At 31.0% G+C, this 21358-nt stretch overlaps 2 protein-coding genes across 6 annotated transcripts in view; one reads left to right on the forward strand and one right to left on the reverse strand.

The window, feature by feature from the left end:
* The window catches only part of LOC148614287 (inositol polyphosphate 5-phosphatase OCRL-like), a 37486-nt gene extending 22076 nt beyond the window's left edge, over nucleotides 1–15410 (reverse strand). For 2 of the 5 annotated variants that reach the window (XM_088588333.1, XM_088588332.1), the window contains exons 1-10: nucleotides 15095–15410; nucleotides 10963–11048; nucleotides 8794–8894; nucleotides 8396–8422; nucleotides 7475–7582; nucleotides 6432–6623; nucleotides 4011–4215; nucleotides 2968–3141; nucleotides 1153–1254; nucleotides 337–451 (exon numbers count right to left, since the gene is read on the reverse strand). In XM_088588333.1, the coding sequence (XP_088444459.1) occupies nucleotides 337–451; nucleotides 1153–1254; nucleotides 2968–3141; nucleotides 4011–4215; nucleotides 6432–6623; nucleotides 7475–7582; nucleotides 8396–8422; nucleotides 8794–8894; nucleotides 10963–11048; nucleotides 15095–15151 (1167 nt within the window). In that variant the 5' untranslated portion in view covers nucleotides 15152–15410. Of the gene's footprint in view, nucleotides 1–336; nucleotides 452–1152; nucleotides 1255–2967; nucleotides 3142–4010; nucleotides 4216–5233; nucleotides 5318–6027; nucleotides 6073–6431; nucleotides 6624–7474; nucleotides 7583–8395; nucleotides 8423–8793; nucleotides 8895–10962; nucleotides 11049–15094 lie in introns of all 5 variants that reach the window. The other 3 variants (XM_088588335.1, XM_088588336.1, XM_088588337.1) reach the window with 3 other exon arrangements.
* Nucleotides 15411–15588: 178 nt separating this feature from the next.
* LOC148614288 (F-box and leucine-rich repeat protein 13-like) lies at nucleotides 15589–19108 on the forward strand. The gene is made up of 2 exons (XM_088588340.1): nucleotides 15589–15707; nucleotides 17298–19108. Exon 2 carries the CDS (start codon nucleotides 17344–17346, stop codon nucleotides 17692–17694), a length of 351 nt encoding a protein of 116 aa, XP_088444466.1. The 5' UTR covers nucleotides 15589–15707; nucleotides 17298–17343; the 3' UTR covers nucleotides 17695–19108.
* The last annotated feature ends 2250 nt before the right edge of the window (nucleotides 19109–21358 follow it).

A 21358-nucleotide genomic window follows, 5' to 3' on the forward strand; every position in this document is an offset into this window, starting at 1 on the left:
CTTCTATAATTTACAGTAAAACCTGCCTAAACTGAAAACCACATAGTGTCTGGTTTGGACAGGTTTATTAATTATTCAGAATTCGGTTTAAACAGGTTTTACTGCATTTCACTTTCCATTCAATTGGCAAGTTTTTCATACCATAATGCTGAATTAAAAACACACTACAGACTAGACATATAAAAACTTGAAAAATTAGCTTCATCCAAGAATACTCTCAACTAGAGTGACACTATAATTCATTATGACTTTTTTAGGTGTCACAACAGACATTAAGAATATTCCAAGAATTAAATATTTCTAAAATTGTGAGACATCAATGTTTGAGTCTGTTACCTTTCTGTATCTTCCTTTAGGATGTAAACAATTCTTCACTGAATGTTGCCATTCACTTTCCTTGGGTGAATCACTAAATATATAGGCTTGATTACTCAAGTCTAACTCTTGAAACCTGAATTAATTACAAATGTTCACATACATATTGAATAAGATGGAAGAATTTAAGGTTTTCAATTCAAGTTAGAAAAACATTTCTTATGATTTTATCCATTCAAAGAAGTAGCATTGAAATATGTTAGTTGTGTGTTCTATTCTATCATTATATCACACTGAGGCCAATTATGCTGATTTCAGAGACCACTGACTTAAATTACAATATATGATAGTTTACCCTTCAACTTAAAAAATTAACAGTTTTAAAACACTGAGGAACACTATTCTTTATATCGTTAATTTAAAAATCCACTATATTTTTCTTTAAGAAGATAAATGTCATATTAAAATTGAACATGGCAAAACTATTTAATATGGGATATATATATTTTTTCTAACATAGTTGGTATTTCATCCTTTGACCTTAAAGCTCTCTTTCAGGGAACTGCAAATCACCTGATTAAAATTCTGATTCCCAATTTGCCAAATGCTGATAATTTAGTGGCATTTGCAAAAGTGTATTGGAAATTGAAATTGCATGTCATGTGTTATTTCCTGAATGTAATGTAGAAAATCGTAAGTAATAATAAATTTTACTGTGTCAGATATCTTTTTTTTTTAGTGATAGTACTTGTTTAAAACTGCCATTTGCAAAAATGGTAATCTCTGAGGCATGAATAATGGTGATTAATTGTAAACCAACTAAACATAAGTATTTACCCAATAGCATATATATCTGGTGGTTCTGGATCCACTTGTAACCACTGTGCTATTGATATTGGAGGGGACTGTCCATTCGTGTTCCATGTACCAACAAATATTCTACAAGAGGGAATTTATTTTATAAATGGTTTTTGATGATTTTTATCAAAAATACAGTCAAACCTGTGTTAACGACCACCTGTATTCAGCGACCACCTGTTTTATGCGACCTAATTTAGGTCCCCCCAATTCATTTTTCTATTATTTTTAACTGTATTAAGCGACTCCCTGCGTAACGCGACTAGCGACCGTATTATTCATGTCTAAATGGTTAAAAAACCTGACTTACGCGACCTTTTGATTTTAGCGGAAGTGTTCGAAAACCGGAAGTAAAGTAATTTTAAAACAAAAAATTCTGTCAAATTTACGAAAATATCCGGAAACTCGCGGAAATAAATACTGACGTATGAATAATAATCAGTTGAAAACAGTTTACATTAGATACGAAGATGGCGACGAAAAGAAAAGTTTTAACGTTAGAACAAAAAGTAGAGGCAATTAAATTGTTGGACAATGGAAGTCCAGCATATAAAGTAACTGAAAGTTTTGGAGCTGAGAGAAACTAAAAAAAAACTTTATCATGTTAATAATGTTTTTTAGTTTTTAAAATTGTTTTAGATTAGATTGACTTTTTACTTAGAACTTACTAAAATTGGATTGTTTTTATTTGTTTTTAATTCAAAAGACAGATTCTTATAATCGTTAAAATAAAGAATTTATTTTTATTTAATGTACAGTACATTTTTATTTTTATTTCAATTTGACTAAAAGATAATTTTAAATTGATAAAATGATGTATTTTTTTTTACCTAAAACACTTCTTTAATATTGTTAAATGCATGTTTAGTTTTTATTAATGTATCATTTTGTGTTTTATTTTACAGGTGCAATACATGTACATGTATATATTAAAGCTATCATGAAAACGTTTGTCTTTAAAGTGTTTTTAAAAAATCCTAGATGTCAAACCTGTATTAAGTGACCACCTGTCTTATGTGACTTTTTTGACCTACTCCCTTGAAGGGTCACATAAGACAGGTTTGACTGTATATATAATAACACAGGATATAATTACATTAACATTACCCAAATTAAATATTTGAAGAGATGAAAAGAAATAGATTACCTTCTTTAGACTAAAAAGAAACAAGACATTGCCCCCAATACCCCCTGCAGCCTGTTAAACCCTGTACATTAAGGGACCAATGTGGAAATACAATTCATATTGGACACAATCTTTATGGGGAATAGACTAAGCATTTTTGACACACAATTTTGCTGCCTTTCAACTCCAAACAGAAATCAGCACATTTTTTTTGTTGGCAACACAATAACAGAACTTACTTTAAAAAAAAACTTCTGACGTTTCCATGGTAATCTAACACTCCAATGTGTTTCATTACAAGTCGTTAAAGAGGAATTTCGGACAACGCATCAAACCCAAGATTTGCAGAAAAATGCCAAAGTCCAACAGTCGTCATTTCTACAATTTTTGCCAAAACACAAATTCTTGACAATATGCACAGGCTCCTGACTTAATTTCCTGACAGTATGCACATCTCCATGTGGTTATAATACATCCCAAGTTTCATAACAATGCTGCAAGTTGCTTGGACAGACTAATAGACAGATAGACGGAGAGGGTGAAACCTATATACCCCTAAACCTCGTTTGCCTGGAGGTATAATTAACATTACAGCTGTTTACACAAATTTTGACAGACTTGTTTGGCACCCTACAACTAAAATACATTGTTTTCAATAAGTCACTAACTTGAATTCTGTAATGTCTGTAAACTCATCTTCTCTTTCATTCATCATGTATTTGACAATTGTCTCCCTTGGTGTTCGTGCAGAACCAGCTTCTGTTGAGGCCTCTGAGGAACCTAAGCCAAGCATCTGCTGAATCCGATGCTGGTCATCTAAACACTCAACACTAACACCAAAGCTGCAAGAACAAGACATAAAAAAAATCACAATGCCATGTTTTCTGTATAATAATAGTGTCAAAAGTCACAAGTAATCAATAATAAAGTTTCAAACTCACTCAAAAATAACTGAAAACAAAAAGAGAAAACAAGAGTACTGACTTTTATTTTTTAAATAAATAAATTTAATGGCATTTGACAGATTTGTATCATCATTGATTTTTTATCTGGCCATACTCTGTTAAAACTGGGACAGGTTTCCTTTACCAGTGTTAATTAGTACATAAATAGTTTTGTCATCTTTAACTAAATATCTAGCAGCTTGTTGACCAGTATTGTCTACTGTAACAGCTGGTTATAGATGTATTAATAACTTTAATTTATAGTGTGAACTAGAATTTCTAAATGTATATGTTTCATTATTGATCAAAATTTTGTTAGTTTTGAGTCAATCTGACATCTAAAAGGTAAAGGAACCAACTCTTTAATTTTTCATTTTTAAAATGTAAAATAGAAGTGTTCATATTCTTAAAATCATTTTTCAATAAGCAGCAAGAAAAAGTATATCTCTTACAAGTATCAGACCTACACACTTACCTGATTTATAGTTAATAGTTTCTAATGAATACATTTTTTTTAATAAAAAAGATAAAGCTGCAACTGGTTAAATTTGTATACCATGAACCAGTTAATAAAAACAAAGCAAAAATGTAGCAGGGGTTTTCTTCAGAATATTGGTCAAAGATCAAATAAAAAAAAAGAACTATAAAAACCTGCAGTTCTTGAACTTCAATAGATAGAACCATTAATTAATTCAATAATTTGATTAGATAATATTTATTTGGATTTCCAACCACCTTTATATCACTTTATGTAAAATGAATCATACTCATTGTCAAGGTCATCAAGTGACTGCTTGCTAGCAGCTTTCCTCAAAGGGTCTAATTCATTCAGATCTGAAACTCTTGTTGCCATAGTGTCCTTTATAGTTTTAATTTGCCTATCAGCCCCAGGATTGGGCATACTTTGTACATTCCTCTCTGCTCTATTTTTACGAGGTGGGGCTATTGGTAAAACATGTGGTTTGGATAAGGCTGAAAAAAAAATTAAATCATGCTGATCAAAATTTAAACAAATAGCTAATTAGTAAATTCATGAAAAATTTCACTTTCTTTAAAATTGTTATGAACTAAACGAACTTCAGTATATTGCTTTTGAATACCAATAAAAAGAAAGCCTTCAACTTACATTTCATTTCTAAAATATGAAAACTTTCAAAATAATGGTGCTTTAAGTACTTAAATACATGTAGGTAAAAACTCTATTATTGATCAAATCAGTGATAAAAGCCATATATATATAAACTGCTAAATACACTGAAATGAAGAAATTGTTTACATATCATAAATGGTATTAGTTAAAATCTTCAAGAAGTTATAACTCTTATAAAGATACCATTTTCTAACTAAAGGGAAGCAAAAATGCAAAAGGATCAAGTTTTTTTCAAAAGCAAAAACAGCAAAACAGAACTTAAAAGTTAGTTACAAGAAGTCAACCTACATGCATCAAACTAATTTAACATCATACTTCTACTATGAAAGAAAGAAGAATTGTTTATTTTTTTAACACACCAATTATTATTTTTATTGTATTTTTCTACATCTAAGTTACCAGTAGACAGATTACCCTGTGTATTTTATAATTCAATATTTTAACAATTGGAAGTAAGATGTTTTATTCAAAATATTTTAGGGAACAGAAAGTCTGTCCAAAGGGACATTTTCCTACTTTTGTTCAATATCTTCTGTATCATACAGATAAACTTATGTTCCTTTAGAGAGAAAGGAGTTGAAGAGACAAAATCATAATTTGATTAGCATGATTCCAACAAGCATGTTCAGATTTGATTGTGTCGGACCCTCATGAAGATGTCCATTTATACTACATTATAACTGGTAAAACATCACACCATAAAGATTTTTTTAAGTTGGTTGTCACTTGTATCTAAGAAAATCAAAAATTCAAACAAAATAATGAAATAGTAACAACAACAAAAAATCTTGCTATGAATTTAACTACAAATTTACGAATAATAATCAATTCTTGTAATACCTGAACCCCAATTAAACAGGGAACTGTAGTTGTAGGTTCGTAGGAAAAAGGCATTACTATTTGAAGTTTTCTTGAAATCTAAACCTACAAAATTTATATTAAACTTTCAATGCTGTGAGCAAAAACACACAAAAAGAACCTTTTCACTTGGACTAAAATCATTTATAAAATCATTTAACTTTTCTTGATGTGATCAAACATAAGATATCTTCTTGCATACACAACTGCATTTATAAAGCCTATTAACCAATTACAAATTCATCAAAATCCATTGTGTAGTTTAGGGTGAGATGGGCTTACCAGTTTTAACATGCAAATCTGGTATTCCCAGGTATATGACTAAAGTTGTTTTCTTTGTTGCACATCTACAAATGCCAAACCCTACTAATTTCATTAATAATGGTTTAGGATAAGTTTATCTGATATATGAACAGTGCAACAAACCATTTATTCTCTATGTCAATAATTGTGTAATAAAGAAACAAAGGAAAAACAGCTATGCATTAAGAAGAAGCTAGCAAGTCCTTTCTCCTGAACTGGAAGTGATAATAGTGATAATAGCAGTTAAAATTAAAGGAAAGTTATTAATACATCAAGATAGGAAAATTAAGCCAAAAACAAGATCCTGGTAGGGTTATTCACAAAAAGATTTGAAAAATCAACTGAATTCCTAAAATATATCTCCAAAAATAAAAATTGGGTGAAGCACTGCACAGCATAATAATAACTTAACTCAAATTCTATATAAGCCTTCTGGATGACCAACTACCTATAAAATTCATTGAAAACTTTACCTTTGAAATACCTGGTTATATGTTTCTGGTTCCAAGGTTTTATGACTATTATAAAATTAACAAATAACTTTCAAAAACAAAAATAGAGAAAAACATAAGGAAATTACCTCCATCAATAAATCACAATGTAAGAAAATTAGTTTTGTATGTATGAGTTAATGTTTTTCAAAAGCATTGACACATTCTGCAAAACTCTAAGAACTGCATATACAATTTGAAAATGAAACCAAAATAAAAAAGTATATTGGCAATGGGGAATCCAAGATCTAAACACAGGTAAAAAAATTGATATTTAATCTAAAAATAGAATAACCCCACAATACCAATTACAAAGGTGCAAGAGGTTAGAATGCAGTTAGTGCAAGCAAAAGAGCTAACTACATATCACCACAACACTGACAAACCTTCAGCCTTCATTGGTCGATTATTTTTAGCAAAAGGATCAAACACATCTTTGGCAAATGGATTGTCCCTGTTACTATTTTTAGGTAAAGGATCAAACACATCTTTGGCAAAGGGGTTGTCCTTATGTCTAGTGTATTTCTCTAACCAAGCGAAGGTAGGAGGTGCACCAAATGTAACTATGTTAGAATACACTGAAATTACAATGTAAACATTCAAACATTGTAATCAAATGTGATACAAAAATGAGTTTCTTTGAATGAATGGAAAGTGTACAAAGTCCCCCCACTTTTCAGAAAAAAGATATTATACAAAAAAAGAGAATTCATGAACATTTTTTTAGCATAGCCTGGTCACATTATACAATCTTAAATTAACACCCTCAACATTTTGTTCTGAAAACTATGGCAATCAATAGAGGAACATATTTTATCTTTAGTATTTATATATCAAAGGCAACAATTAGAAAATATTCCTAAACTTTGACATGAATACCTCCCAATATATAGGCATAAATCTATAACATGTATCCTAATTCTTGCCAAAATATATACATTTATATTTATACATCAATTACTGTAGTCCAAAATCATTGCTTAAAGATTATCACAACAGTCGGACATATATAAAATACAAGAAGTTATATTTCACATTGCTGATAACATTCCAATTTCAATTTACTTAACAATTTATATCAAATGTAAAATGGTATAATGCAGGTAAGAAGTTAAAATTTCCTGACCACAGTACAAACTATAAGGCATGTTCACATCAAATATGTACTCTTTTCCACATTGGCCTATACCTAGGGATGATTTTATAAGGTCAATTAACAAAGCAGAAATTGGCAAATTCAGACAGAAATATAGTTAAAAAAGAGAATCGCAATGGTAAAATCCGGATTTTAAATAGTAGCATTCCACTAAAAAGAAAAAAATCATCCCTGTAAACCATTGCTATGTGCCATACATTGTAACAGACAAATATCTAATCCCCAAGGCTCACTAAATACCCAAAGACCTGAGTTGGTCAAGTAGTTTCTTACCTGATTGCGCTCGGTTTAATTCATCTAAAAACAATTTAGACATGTCTTTGTCTGGGAGGATTAACTGTGCTTCTATGAATTTAGACCTTAAGTGCAGAACATAAAAATCTGAAAAGCAATCAATAAAATCTATACACAGAAATAACAGATTAGTTCATATCTTTAATTATACTGGCATGACAGACACACAATGGGAAAGATTAATGTATGATTTACAATTATCAGTAATCTTATAGTATAACCTCACATGTACATAGGGTCCTTTTGTCAACATCCAACAAGTTGATGCTTTTAAAGAAAAATTTGCATTTTTTTTGTAATATATAACAATAAATTATGCAAGTCTGTATGATTGTCAATGTTTCTTCTGTTTTAATCAATCAAAAACAAGCAAAACAGTCAGGTTCTTTGTTTAAGAGTATTTTGCGATTTTTCATACGCTGGTTTCATGGATTTCATTCCAACATAAAAGATTTCAATTAAAAATTTCACATATAGTTCAGAATTTGATTTGGGGTTTAACAGCCCTAACTGGACAACAGAAGTTACAAAAATAAATCGGCATCCTATCATAAGTACATGTAGCTTAAAGACATTTTTTTTCATCTGAATCCTTTTTTTTGTTTATTGGATGCAATATAAATCTCATAACAAACCAGTGTTAGCTACAGCCTGCCCTGTGGTGTGAAGATTTCCTTGTCATTCATGAAGAACCATGGGTGGCCTTGAGATGACATTTTTTATCCATGTTGGGTTGTTGTCTCTATGATATATTCACCGTATCCATTCTCATTCTATTATCTATTTATTAGCATTACAACAGTAAAGAATTCAGAAGCAAGATACAATTTTTTTTAGGACTATCAACATTAATTATCAATAATGGTGTCATGTATATTCAATTATGGTGTAAAGTATTACCTTTTTTGTGAGTAGGATCTGGAACTTCTATGAATACAAAAAAAACAACAAATAAGTTTAAATGTATTACCACAATGAATCTCAAAAACATTTTTTTTTTCAAATTCATTATCAATCTAAATGTAAAACTTCCCAATACCATTTTCTTTTCTTTTTTTCTTGTCAAGTGTTAATTGGAGAGAGTGAATAGAGTGAATAAGCAAAATATGATTGCAAGTGTCGAATACACCAAGATTTAGCAAGTTCACAGATAAGTTCAGCACACAAGGTAAATCTTCATGATATATAGGCACGAGTAATTCTATTTTGGTTATTCACCATACTAATTGATCATCCTATTTATAATACACATTTTCTCCAAAATAGGAATCCTAGAACACTACAGCAAATTCTTTTACCTATAACTGTTCTCAAATCAGCATCAACTGGGACTACTTTATCAATGTCAAGGTCTTCTATTGATGGATCAGGAAACTTACTAATGCTAAATATAAACAACCTGAAAATATTGATAAAATATTTATGATCCACAGTAGTTTGCTTTGCTTAGGTCTTCCTCATGTTCATTAACCATGATATAAATTTGATACCATCAATTATAAGTAGTTTTACAAAACACTTAACATATTATCATGTACATGTAGTTAAAACAACAACACATATTATCTTTTTGAAAAGGAAAACTAAACAGAGAACAGCCTACACAAAACACACAAATTTAGAAAATGTTGGAATATGCATATAATTTTATCAAGTATCATATTTTGTACAAGAAAATAAAGCCACTAAAAACATTTTGAGAAAAATATTGGTACTGGTTATCATGGTATGGGGTAATTTTTTTTATTTTCTGTTTTTGAGACAAAATTCATAATAAGAACCAGAAACAAAACATAAAAAGTACAAGTATTTTCACATTTTAAAAACTTTGGCTTGACATTAATTCTAAACTCAATTTCTATATTTTGTAAAAACCTTATGTAAACAAAACATACAGCTGGTTACATGTTAATAAAGAACATATAACTTAATGAAAGCTGTTGCCAAATCAATCCTTATAAGAAAGCATTTGATGCAATAAAGCAATTACTAATCTTGCTGATAACAAGCACTTATCAATTTTTAGAAAGTAAAAATTCATCAGTATTAGGAAAGCAATAATTTGAATTTTTAACAGAATAAAATTAATAATTAAGCTGACATACTAGAATTTTATTACTGAAATTGCAATTAGCACTGTTGTATTGAATATAACCTCTCATTAATGTTTTGCAACATTTTACATGTGTTTCAACAATAGTATACTGAAACTTGATTTACTAGACAACTACCTGTAACCACAAGAATTAAAGGCCTGCTCTCTAAAATATTTATAAAAGAGTAATCAAGGGAATCAAGATTTTAAAGCAAATTAAAAGAATGGAATCCAGGGACAAAGACCATACATGGAAAACAGACATACACAACAAAGAACATAAAGTAACTAAAACCATACATACAAAGTAACAAAAGCAAATGAGCAACTCGGACTCCACTGAAAACTGGAAGCATGGACCAGGTGCACTGGTAGGGTAAGCATCATCTGCTTTTCTAGAAACACCCACCAAGTTACTAATAAAAAGTCAAATCCAGGGTAGAAAATCAGTTTATAAGTTTGTGCACTGATAATTTAACTTGAGATTACATATCAAGTTTATAGCATAACAAATTGATAAGCTCACAAGATGTGGTATTATCCTGACAATTTTTGTCTACTTAGCATGTCATAATCAGAAAATTAAATTAACACTTTCTGTTCAGATCAAAACTGATGCTGTTATGTCCAAGTCTGAATTTAAAATGCTTCTCCAGTTTAAATAGTAATGTATATTAGTGTTAGATTTTACAGTACCTGTTAAAGACCATGCATGTACATTTTTTGTACATGTAGTACATGGAAATAGAACATACATGGTCAAATGTAACAAATACACCTGTGTTTAGTTTACTCCACCGCTAAATCCAAAATACTAAATACCCTCAGAGATCTTTGAACATTTAAAGTGGAGAAAAGAAACTTGACTATTGAACATGCTTACATACTCCAACCCCCCACATAGAAAAAAGTTGCAGTTTTAGGTGTGAAATTTTCACCAGTTGATGATGCATATTAACAACATTGGGCTGTACACTGACTGTACATGATGGGGCAAGTTTCAATGAAGTGCATTTCAGTAAAATAAGTTCAAAGGGACATAACTCCCACAAACTTGAGGGGTTAAAAATTCATGGTAATATACACTACTACATATTGTGTTAATACTATATTTTTTTTAATTCTTTACACTAGTTTGAGAGGAGTTGTGATGGCAAGATACTTCATTCATGTATTTTAGGAAACCAAGTTCAACAGGGCAAACAGTAACTCCCAGAAAATGTGAGCGATCAACGTTTCCTGATATATGCATTAACTATATAATGCATACATACTTGCAATGCCAAAGAGGACTGACATTTTAAATCATTACTGAATTGAGAATTTTACTTTTATGTACTAATAGTGATTAATCACAAAAATTTAAACTTACCCATGATCATCTTGTCTAGACACAAGTGCAACTAATAATTGAACAGGACCATCAGAAAAAGTGTCTAGTAACTTTGCATTTATACAGTACCTCTAGTTAAGGAAAATTAAACACTGAAATACAGAAGAACACAATAATACTATACTACAATGTATTTTTAAAGCCTTTAACATTAAATGTCTATATAACCATGAGAAAAGTACCAGTATCAACAACTTTTTACTAAAACTGCTGCCCTTTAAACAATCAATAAGATAGCAGTTCAGTTATCAAAAGAACAAATGACTTGGAAATGTATTAAGACATAATAACATAATTCCTAGATACTCATGTACCCTAACCCAGCTTTTATCCTCACCCTGATTTTTTTTTTATTTTCAAATGCATTCTAACTCAAATTTCCTGAGATATTCCATATCTTGTGAATATCTGGATACATGAGATATTACATTTACCAATCGTGTTGAACAAATTGCCAGGAGAAATATGCCATACACTAGCCAGAGAATACAAGTCTACAACGTGGAATTTATAAGACCAACGCAAATGCGTCAAAGGTGAGATTGACATTAATGAAGCCAGTTTGGATCAAAACAAACAAGAGAACTACTCCAAACTGAGTCAACCTACATGTAAATTTTTGACCGGAACAAAACAAGTATGAAAAAGAGAAAATAATTTACAAAAACATAATCACAGGAGTTGATTTGACCTGATCTCTAACAGTAAAAGAAAGGGATAGGAAATAATCAAAAGCTGATGTATGTCCATTCACACTTGTAGTGCATTTGAAAGTTGTAACAATTTAACAGAGCATTTGTTTATACAAGCTGTTTCCCCAGTCGAAAATTGTTAAAGAAAACATTAATTTCCAATATACAACAACCTTTATCACTGGATCATAGGAACTCAATTGAAACAATTTGTGAATTGCTGTTGTTAAAGGAATCTCTAACAATCAAAGGAATGGACTGGCAATTTATATCCAAAAGAGCACAATGGTATGGTGGTTTCTGTGAGAGACTTATTGGGCTCATAAAAACCAGCCTGAGACTGTAAGAGACTTTTGAAACTCTACAAACAATCAATGAACAACATACCACTATTAGTCTTACTTATCCATCATCCAACATAAGAGACTATGAACCTTTTACTCCAACACATTTAATGTAAATGGAAGAACAATTGTGAACCTACCATATTCAGAAACTGACACTGAACTGCGATTTACTCAATATCAAAGAACAAGTAAAAAAACAATGTTATGTTAATGGAACATTTTCAGATCAGACGGAAGACAGATCATTTGACACCACTAACGAAATTCCGCAATACTACAGGAAGGAAAGAAGGAACAACAGCAGTAGGCAACATAGTTCAGATCCATAACGAATCATTAAGAGTGCGATTAAACTTAGTTTTAAAAGTGCAACTCAAAGAAAATGATGGAATCATCTGATCAGCACGAATCAAAACAAAAACTGAAGAAACTATACCAGGGGTAACAGTAGTATTTTCAGTAGCAGGAAAAAAAGAAAAAGTAGCAGGTAAATTGATGAAAATTTTGAAGGAATTCACCTGTTTGAAAATAGAGTAGCTGTCAAAAGATGAAGAAGTAGTCATTCTTCAATTTTCCTGGTTGACGGCTTCTATTAACATCTCTGTATACCTATTGGAAGTTAGTAGCACAAAACTTATATGTATACAGAAATCAACCTAAGAGGGTGAAGGAATCATCTGTAGTTGGACCAGTGGGGAAGACTCAGACAATGTGGATTAAACCAGTGATAAACTGACAAACTTTAATTCTTTTCATTGTAAATCAATTTTGTTTCATTTAAAAGCACAACAACAAAGACAGTAAACAAAGACATTTACGTCGAAGTAATTTTATTTAAGTTTTTTCACTTTTCTAAGCCCCAGTATGTTGAAATTGATGCAGGAAAGAATGATAATCATTTGTAAAGTCCATTGACAATTACAAAAATTGCTCAATGAACCAAATCAACATATTCTCAGACAGTCAGTCATCCATTAGCATAATCAATCTAAATTGGAATTCAGAAAATTCATGAAATCAAAACAGAAAAAAGAAATTGGAGGATAGAGGCATTCTGGTAAATATTAACTGGGCTGCGAGTCATGCAGATATCCAAGACAAGGAGAGGCAGATTAACCAGCAAATGCAGCTGCCAAGAATGCAGAAAAGAATGACTAAACATCAACAGTAACAACCAATAAGATAATATTCATGCCGCTAGGACATCGGTCAAAATCAAATGGCAGATTTAATGGGACATGAGCGAAGTGGGCTGATAATATAATTACATGTATTACCTTCTAGTCATTAGACCATCCAACAAAAAAGAAGTTCATTTTGTTATATGGACACAGATCAGGATACTCAAAGCTAAAGGAATAGCAATATCTGATTAATAAGCATGTGGAGGATGGCAAATGCAATTAAGGAGACACTGAAACATTGGAATATTACTTATGTCATTTCATAAGGTATTTCGTATACTTCAAAACAGGATCAGTAAACTCAGACATAGACACCCTACTTAGTACCTATACAAGTGAAAATATACACTCCCCTCTGTGTGATTACCTTGATGAGACACACAGATTCAATTCATTCTGCATTTAATTTATTTATTTTATTTTACAATTATTATTTCTTCTTTTTTTTACAGTGCCAATCTACTATAGTAGTAGAGTGAAAGTACATCAGTGTTTACATAATTGCAAATGTGCAACTGAAAAGTTTGTATGGGAAGATCTGTGACTATTTTGAATATTGAAGAACAATAGCATTAAAAGAATCACAACTTTACCTCAACAGGCACCCCAGCTCTGAAGCCAATAAAAAGCAGCAAGACTAAAAGATTAAATTGACATCAGAATACATGTATTTCAAAGGTCAGACCAAGCAGCTCAAAGACAAAGACTTACTCATGTACTCAGTTACTGGAGTATGGTATTTACTTAGATTTGGGATTCAGAACTGGCGATAAATTTTTGTTTTGATCACCAAATCAAAGCAATACAAGTAGTTTCAGCCATACTACCATCTCAGCCATAGTTATCTCGGCCACAGTATATTTTGTCCACATTTTAAAATGTTGTCCTCTGTTTTAAATATTACACCAATTTGTATATATAAACTCATTTAAGTAAAATAATGATGGGTATAAAATAAAAATTTATTAAATAAGAGTATTAATCATTAAAAGAAAAACCGTATAATAATAGATAATGAGCAGATTGATTATTACCAATAAGAAAACACCAATTATCTTAATGAAACAACACAGAAAATTTATGGAACAATAAATACCTAAGCTGTGTACCCAAGCTGATATCTAGATGAAAAAAGGGAGGCAAGATGAGTAAAACTGCTGTTACTACACAAGCTGCTTGAGTAATGCTTTGAAGCTCTGACCTAGCAATATAAAAAAGAGCACAATATGCTAATTCCTTTCACTATTCACCCATGGCATTTCCATGTCATGTGTGGTAAGTAATCAACATGTCCAACCGCAGCAACATGCACTTCAGTGTGATTCTTGTGAAAAGTGGCAGCCTTTGCAATACAGGTATGTGCACTAAAAGATTTATTTTTATTTTTGATATAGTTTTATCAAGTTTATTTTTTTATTACTTAATGTATTTACGTCGCTAAGTGTATTTTGTATTTTTAGCTTAAATGTTTTTTTTTCTTCATAATTTGATTTTATACTGAGTCCTCTTAAGTATGTGCAAGAGGTATATTATTTTGTTCCACATTTCATTATTAACAAAGATTTGCTGTTTGTATATCATCGATTTCATGTAACATAAGACACTTTTTAACTCTAATAAAACAACTTCACCACCCAAAAAAAGATGACAATGATAAATATATTGCATATTTAAATGTTAATTTACCAATGGTATAATAATTGAATACATATTGAAAACCATGGCTGAAACGACTATGGCCGAGATGGACTATGACTGAAAAGTACTGTGGCTGAGATGACTAGAAAGCAAATAAAAGGGAGTTTGGGTACAGAGGTACTTTTTGCATAGCATTTCAGTTTAATTTTCACCGTTTGACCCGTCTCAGATGTTAAATATAAAAGGATATGGTAATGCACTTTTCACCCTGCTGGAGAAATTTTTCTTCAATCTGTTCGGAATTCATTTCTTACAGAAATTTCATTGCAGGTTCATCGAAGCATTTAAATAAATGTCACTAAAACTGTAACGAATAAGAGAGAAAAATCAAACTAACACGATATTGTTAATTAAACAAGGTGATCATTGAACATATGTGTAAACATGTCATAAATGTTATTTCTTCAGACTGTGGTACTTCACAATTGAATGTTGTGTTTTTAAATTATAAATAATTGATGTTTTCTCTCAGCATTCGAGTCCGTCTGCCAAATTTGAAAGCGGAAGTTACATTTACTGTTATAGAATGTTTCGTATATTCATCCGAACATTTCAACGGGAAATGAAACATTTTTTATTTGTAATACTTAGATTTAATGCAAAAAATCATATAAAGAATTTTATTTGTGTATTTTTATAATTTTTATCTACTTTCTTTTTGAAAAATAAATACGAAACCATTGCGTCTGCTAGCTTTGTATTGGTTTGTATAAGGCTGCCAAGGAAACAGATTGAATTTTGTAGAGCCAAATTATGTAATTTATCATTATTGTTAAACCGAGACAACAACAAAAATATATTAGGTAAATGCAACTTTTATTTAACTTCATAAAATAATGTTTTTGAAGTAAAGTCCGTCTTTAAACTTATTTATGTTGCAAGGTTTAAATCTCCAAACTTTTTGACCATGAACAGATGAACAAAGGGCATTGTCTGTAAAAAACCTATTGCCTTTGTCATTCATAATTCGACTTATGCGTTGTAGATGTAACATTTTTTACTATGCTTTAGATTTTCGCTGCTCATGATCCATAAAAGCATAATGAATTAAAAGTATATTTATGCTTTGCCTATAATCAACTTCAGCCAAGTTAAGGGACTGACTCAGTGACTGAGCTATTCATACACTTGTAACATTTATCTATTTTGATAATGCACTGCTATGTTGTCATATCCCAGTATTGTTGTTGTCATGATCAAATGGAAAATGTGAACGGTCAGTTAACACACGCTGTGTTTAGATAGTTAAAAAAATTACTTCCTTACAGCATCAGTCATTTCTGAAATATGTCACTTCTGACAGAACAATTTTGAGCCTTTCAAATTTCAGAGCATCCATTCCTATTACTGTTTTATTCCTGAAATGATCTTAGATTGTCATGTGGTATATAGTTAAAATTATTTTCCTGTTGAGTTACATGTGCATTTACCATATGAGAACATGACTGTACAGCTATCTTCATTTTGCCTACTCACCAATGACTAAAATACATTGAATAAATCTGGTAGTAAAAAAAGTTTCAATTAAAAATCAAAATTTAAAATTTGTCAAATTAGAGTTTTCCTAGTTTTATTTGGCTTGAGCAAGGTTGGTCAGTAAATTCCACCCTGCTTGAGATATACACCTAATGTATATTTAAAGAGGAACCACCAGTTTCCTCCATTATCAGTGAATTATCTTTAGATATTCTGAACACATGTTCATGAATGTTTTTACAATAAATTACATGTACATGTAATAGTCACTAGTGGGTATAAAATAAATGATCCAAGAACTTTGAATTTGAAAAAGTACAGAATACGTTAGTTTAAAAAGACTGCATGATCGGCTTTGGAATAGACTTCATTTGAAAGTTTTGAAACAAAAGATAAATCTGATTTGGATGTAATCATGACAACCAAAAAGACAAGTAGATAAATTAATTCCTCTTGCATACATTTTTGTACAAGCAACCATACTAGTGTTGATAGAATGAGCACCTCCTATGCTGGATAACAAGGTGTAATTTTTCTGCTTCCCTGGTCTCACGTTCTGCCAAATACACTATCATATCAAAGATTGTATGTTAAAGTGATACAGTTCTTCATAATTTTACAAAAAAAACTTATAGTATGTCTGTATACATGTATCTGTGTATTTTACCCTGAGCTTAAGTACTAAGTGTATCACTTAGCATCCGCCATTAAGATTATGTAGATAGTGACTATTCATCAAAATTCCAAATTTAAGATATTAAAACTATACTTTGTACTTGTATCAATATAATATGTAAGTAATTTATAGTTTGATATTTTGTTGAGTAAAATATGATCCTCTCATTTTTGTTTAGCAGCATTGCCTTTCCTAATTTGACTCATTTCATATGCAAGTACATGTATCTTTATTTTTACAGAAAAAAAAATAGAAAAAGAAAAGTGTCAATATTATAACAGAATAAGATGGCCAGCTCTCGAGAGCAAGCCAAGCAGTACCTAGCTTCACACAAGATCCCACAAATGTTTGAAAGTCTTTTAAGTTGCCTTATGATTGAGAGACCTGATGATCCAGTTGGTTATATTGAAAAGAGAATGGCAGAAATAAAGGATATTGGACTTGATAAAGTAAATTGGGAAACATTTGTGTTTCATTTACACCCATACAGGCATCCAGTGCGTCTAGCACATGTCCGGGATGGAAGTAAATTTGATAGGGAAAGAGAAGAAGAGGAAGAAGCCAAACTTTCTATTGAACGAGAAAAGACTGGAGACAGTTATAAACCTGATGTATTCAAACTTACAGAAGCTCAATAATGTTACTTTCAATCTAGTTCCTATTAGCATTTCTGCTACAAATTTATCAAAGAAGAAACTTTCAGGGACACTGTCTCTCTTTTGTGACTAGTCTTAAATCTTAAAATTTTTTTGTTTCATTTTGTTCAGTTGGAAATATTTTACGCTGAAATGACTAGCTTTTATTTTCCTTTTTTGAATTACAATTGTCACCTTTTGAAGTTATGGGCATTTTGAATTTTTTAATATGACATGTAGTAATTTTAAAATCTTTCATATGAAAAAGAAGTATGGAAATTTCATTTGTGTTTAATGTGCTTTATGTGTATAATGAAAGGTGCTCTTTTGGATAGGACTTAGATAAATGATAGGCTTTTTATTAGTAGTACCTATGACTTAAACAATCCTTTTTGAAACAGTTGAATATTAATTTCATTTGTTCAAATATAAAATTTTAAATTAGAATTCGTAGCAGGTTAGCTATTCCAATAGTGAGCAAAAACTTAATAAGATGTGGAGTCTTTTTTTTCTATCAAGTTTTGTATATGTACCACTTTGTAAAATGTCAGTATTCAAGAATACAAAAAATGCCATATTAAAATCATTTACAAACCATAACTTTTAGAAGTCATATTTGATAGTATTCTTTCTATGTATTGTTATTTAGTTAATTAGTTTAGTTTTATACTTTTATTTGTAAGCATTTACTTATTTTAGACAATAACACACAGATTTTGTGTTCAAGCACATTCTAATTAACCATTGTGCCTTTTGTTTGCAGATTAAGTGCTTTCAGACTGTAGAAATTTTCTTTTGCTTGGTGTTGAAAATCATGTCAAACTAATTTGCATAATTTGTGTTATCATTCTTATGCAGATCTCTAATGCTCAATTTATCAGTTTTTAGTTCTAATTGCATTGAGGTATATTAAAAAATGTTGGCAATCTTAAATAGAATATAGAAACTGTAGGTGATAATCAATTAAATTGATAAAATTGTATTTTTCATAGGTCTTTTTAAAAAATAAAAAAGATCTGAACATATTGATACATAAAACTAGATTGTATTTTTATATGACCTTTTAAACTTTTATTTAACTGTTAATCAACCTGTTACTAATGTGCAATCATCTAAGGCTTGTCAATGTGTCATATATTTATAGTTACATATTTTGATAGATTTGTTTTGAGTTGTATTGAATTTGATTTTCTATATTTTCTTTTACCATTCTGTGAGTTACATGCTGCTTTTCTTAAAATTGAATGTTTATGTGTAATTGCAAATTGAAAAAGGCTAATTATAGAAGATTAATTTTGCAATATTTGCAATCAGGTGTTTGTATTGTGATTATCATCTTATACATGTATATAAATATAATTAGATAATTAATTTCCAACTTGTCTGTGAAAATGAGAGTAAACTTTCCTTACTTTGATGAGTCACATTTCTAAATACAGATTAAAGGAATGATATTGTGAGATTTGAACTTCCTCAGTAATCCCATGGAAGCATATTCGTCTGGTGCAAGAGGTTATGGGTTTGATCCTTGGGCATGTCACATCTATGACTTTAAAATTGGTTACTCACTGCTTCTCTTGTAGGATAGAATGACAACAAGTTGACCTTAGATGGTAGACCTTGGGTAAGGGACATAACTCTTACAAATCATTAGGTCTTACTAACCACTTCTGGGTCAAATGGCAACCCCCCTATGTAGTACCAAAATCACACTGAACCTAGAAATATGCATTGTAAGTGCATTATTTGTGTGTATTCTGATCAAAAGTAGTCAAAATAAAGCTGAGAATGTGTACTTTAAAATCATAGTACTAATTTACTACTAAAGTGCATGAATATTGTTTACATGTGTGAGTAATTTGCCTCCATGCTGTCAGCAGAAAAGGTAAAAATGTTGATTTTCAATACTTTTTTATTCAAGTAAATTTTCTGAAGAATTTTTACAGTCATCGTACCATTAGAATAATGATTTTTAAAGCCTTATTTTCCAAGCTTCGCAATGGTATGCAACTTTAAGGTGTCATTTGTCCAGGAAATTCACAGTGAAACATTGAAAATTACTTGTTTAACATGTAAAGTAGTGGAAACGTTAGAAGTGGTTAGTGAGACCTTATAACATTTGTATTCAGCATTTTACATCAATCTTATGTAAGCAGCAAAGATATTTGGACTGATTTCATTCTTTTTCAAATGAAAGCTTGATAGGCTTTGGTGAAATTGAATATGATACCAACATATTACTGATTTCAAGTCATTAAAAATGTCCAAGTGGGGCCATGGGGTGGCATATCTACATACAGGCTATTGCTTTAGTGAGCTAGCACATTGATGATCCAACTCAGCATGTAAGACTAGTACAAAGAGCAATCGAGGTTAACCAAGAGAAAACAACAAAGAACACGAAGTAACCAAAATAACATATACAAAGGAACAAAAGTAAATAACCAACTCCGACTCTTAAAAATTGGGAGCATAGATCAGTTGCACCTGTTGGGTAAGTATCCTCTGCTTTTCTAGAAATACCCACCATAAAAAGTCAAATCCATGGTAGACAAAAGAGGAAAGGAAAACTATGACACGGGAACAAATGGGTTATCATGGTGCTGATGGATACACTGTAACAATCCGCTAGTTAATTCTGATGACCATAACATTTCTGTAGTGATAACTTCAATCTTGTAGCAGCACAACCCTGTTCCAGAACCCTAACTGTAGGAAGTCTTGTGTAGTGCAAAAAGTCCTCGTAGGTACATGTACAGCAAGATCTGGCATAATGGACTAGTGCATGGATAAAGAGAGAAAAGGACCAAGAACCAGAAATCGAGTCCTTGTCAGATTGGATACATGTCATCTAATCGTTGGTACAGAATCGTATTGACAATCTCCAGAAATGAGTCAATAAACGACCCAAGTCCCTATTCAACGATCGTGAGGCACTTGAATGCCTTTCTATGACTTCATGAGAAATATGTTATCATTCCTGCAGATAAAGCTTCAGAAAACATTGTATTTGTTTGTAAAGCGCATTACCTCATTTGCCTTATTAAGAAATTAGTATTTATGGTGACATCCCAGGTAATGCCACATACAAACATACTTCTTTTGACAATGATTAAATTATAAACAACCGTAAGTCCTCCATGTCTTCTCTCAACAGCGAAACAAAATATGAGGAATTACATTACTTGTATTAGATTCCCAAACTTCATAAGAATCCTTCCAAAAAGATATATAGCAGGATCTCCATTTTGCTCCACGAAGGAAATGTCAATTCATCTTACAAAGATATTGTCCGCAGTGAAGGATGGACAGCTGGCTTGTTGCAATACCACATACTCTCGTAGTGGCATTAATCGTGTGGATACTTAAAAATTCTTAAGATAGACTTCAAAATCTAAATTCCCGCAGCTTTTTGGAAATTGGTGCTCTCCAAACTTTTGACTTTTCAACTCTTAACACTACGTTACCACATGATAAATTGAAATCTCGTTTGAAAGTATTTATTCGTAAATCTTTTGCTGCTTCAAAAAATTATGTTATTCTTGGTTACAAATTCACATATTATTCTAAAACATCACAATAGGGCAAACTGCTCTACATGGAAAAGCAGGTTTGCGATATGCTTGGTTTCCTCATTGATAACATGTCACATTTGAAGGAGCTATTT

Source organism: Perna viridis, chromosome 6 (assembly GCF_037379345.1).
Source record: "Perna viridis isolate PV_CMFRI_1.1 ecotype Kerala chromosome 6, ASM3737934v1, whole genome shotgun sequence".
In the NCBI taxonomy this organism is placed as follows: domain Eukaryota; kingdom Metazoa; phylum Mollusca; class Bivalvia; order Mytilida; family Mytilidae; genus Perna; species Perna viridis.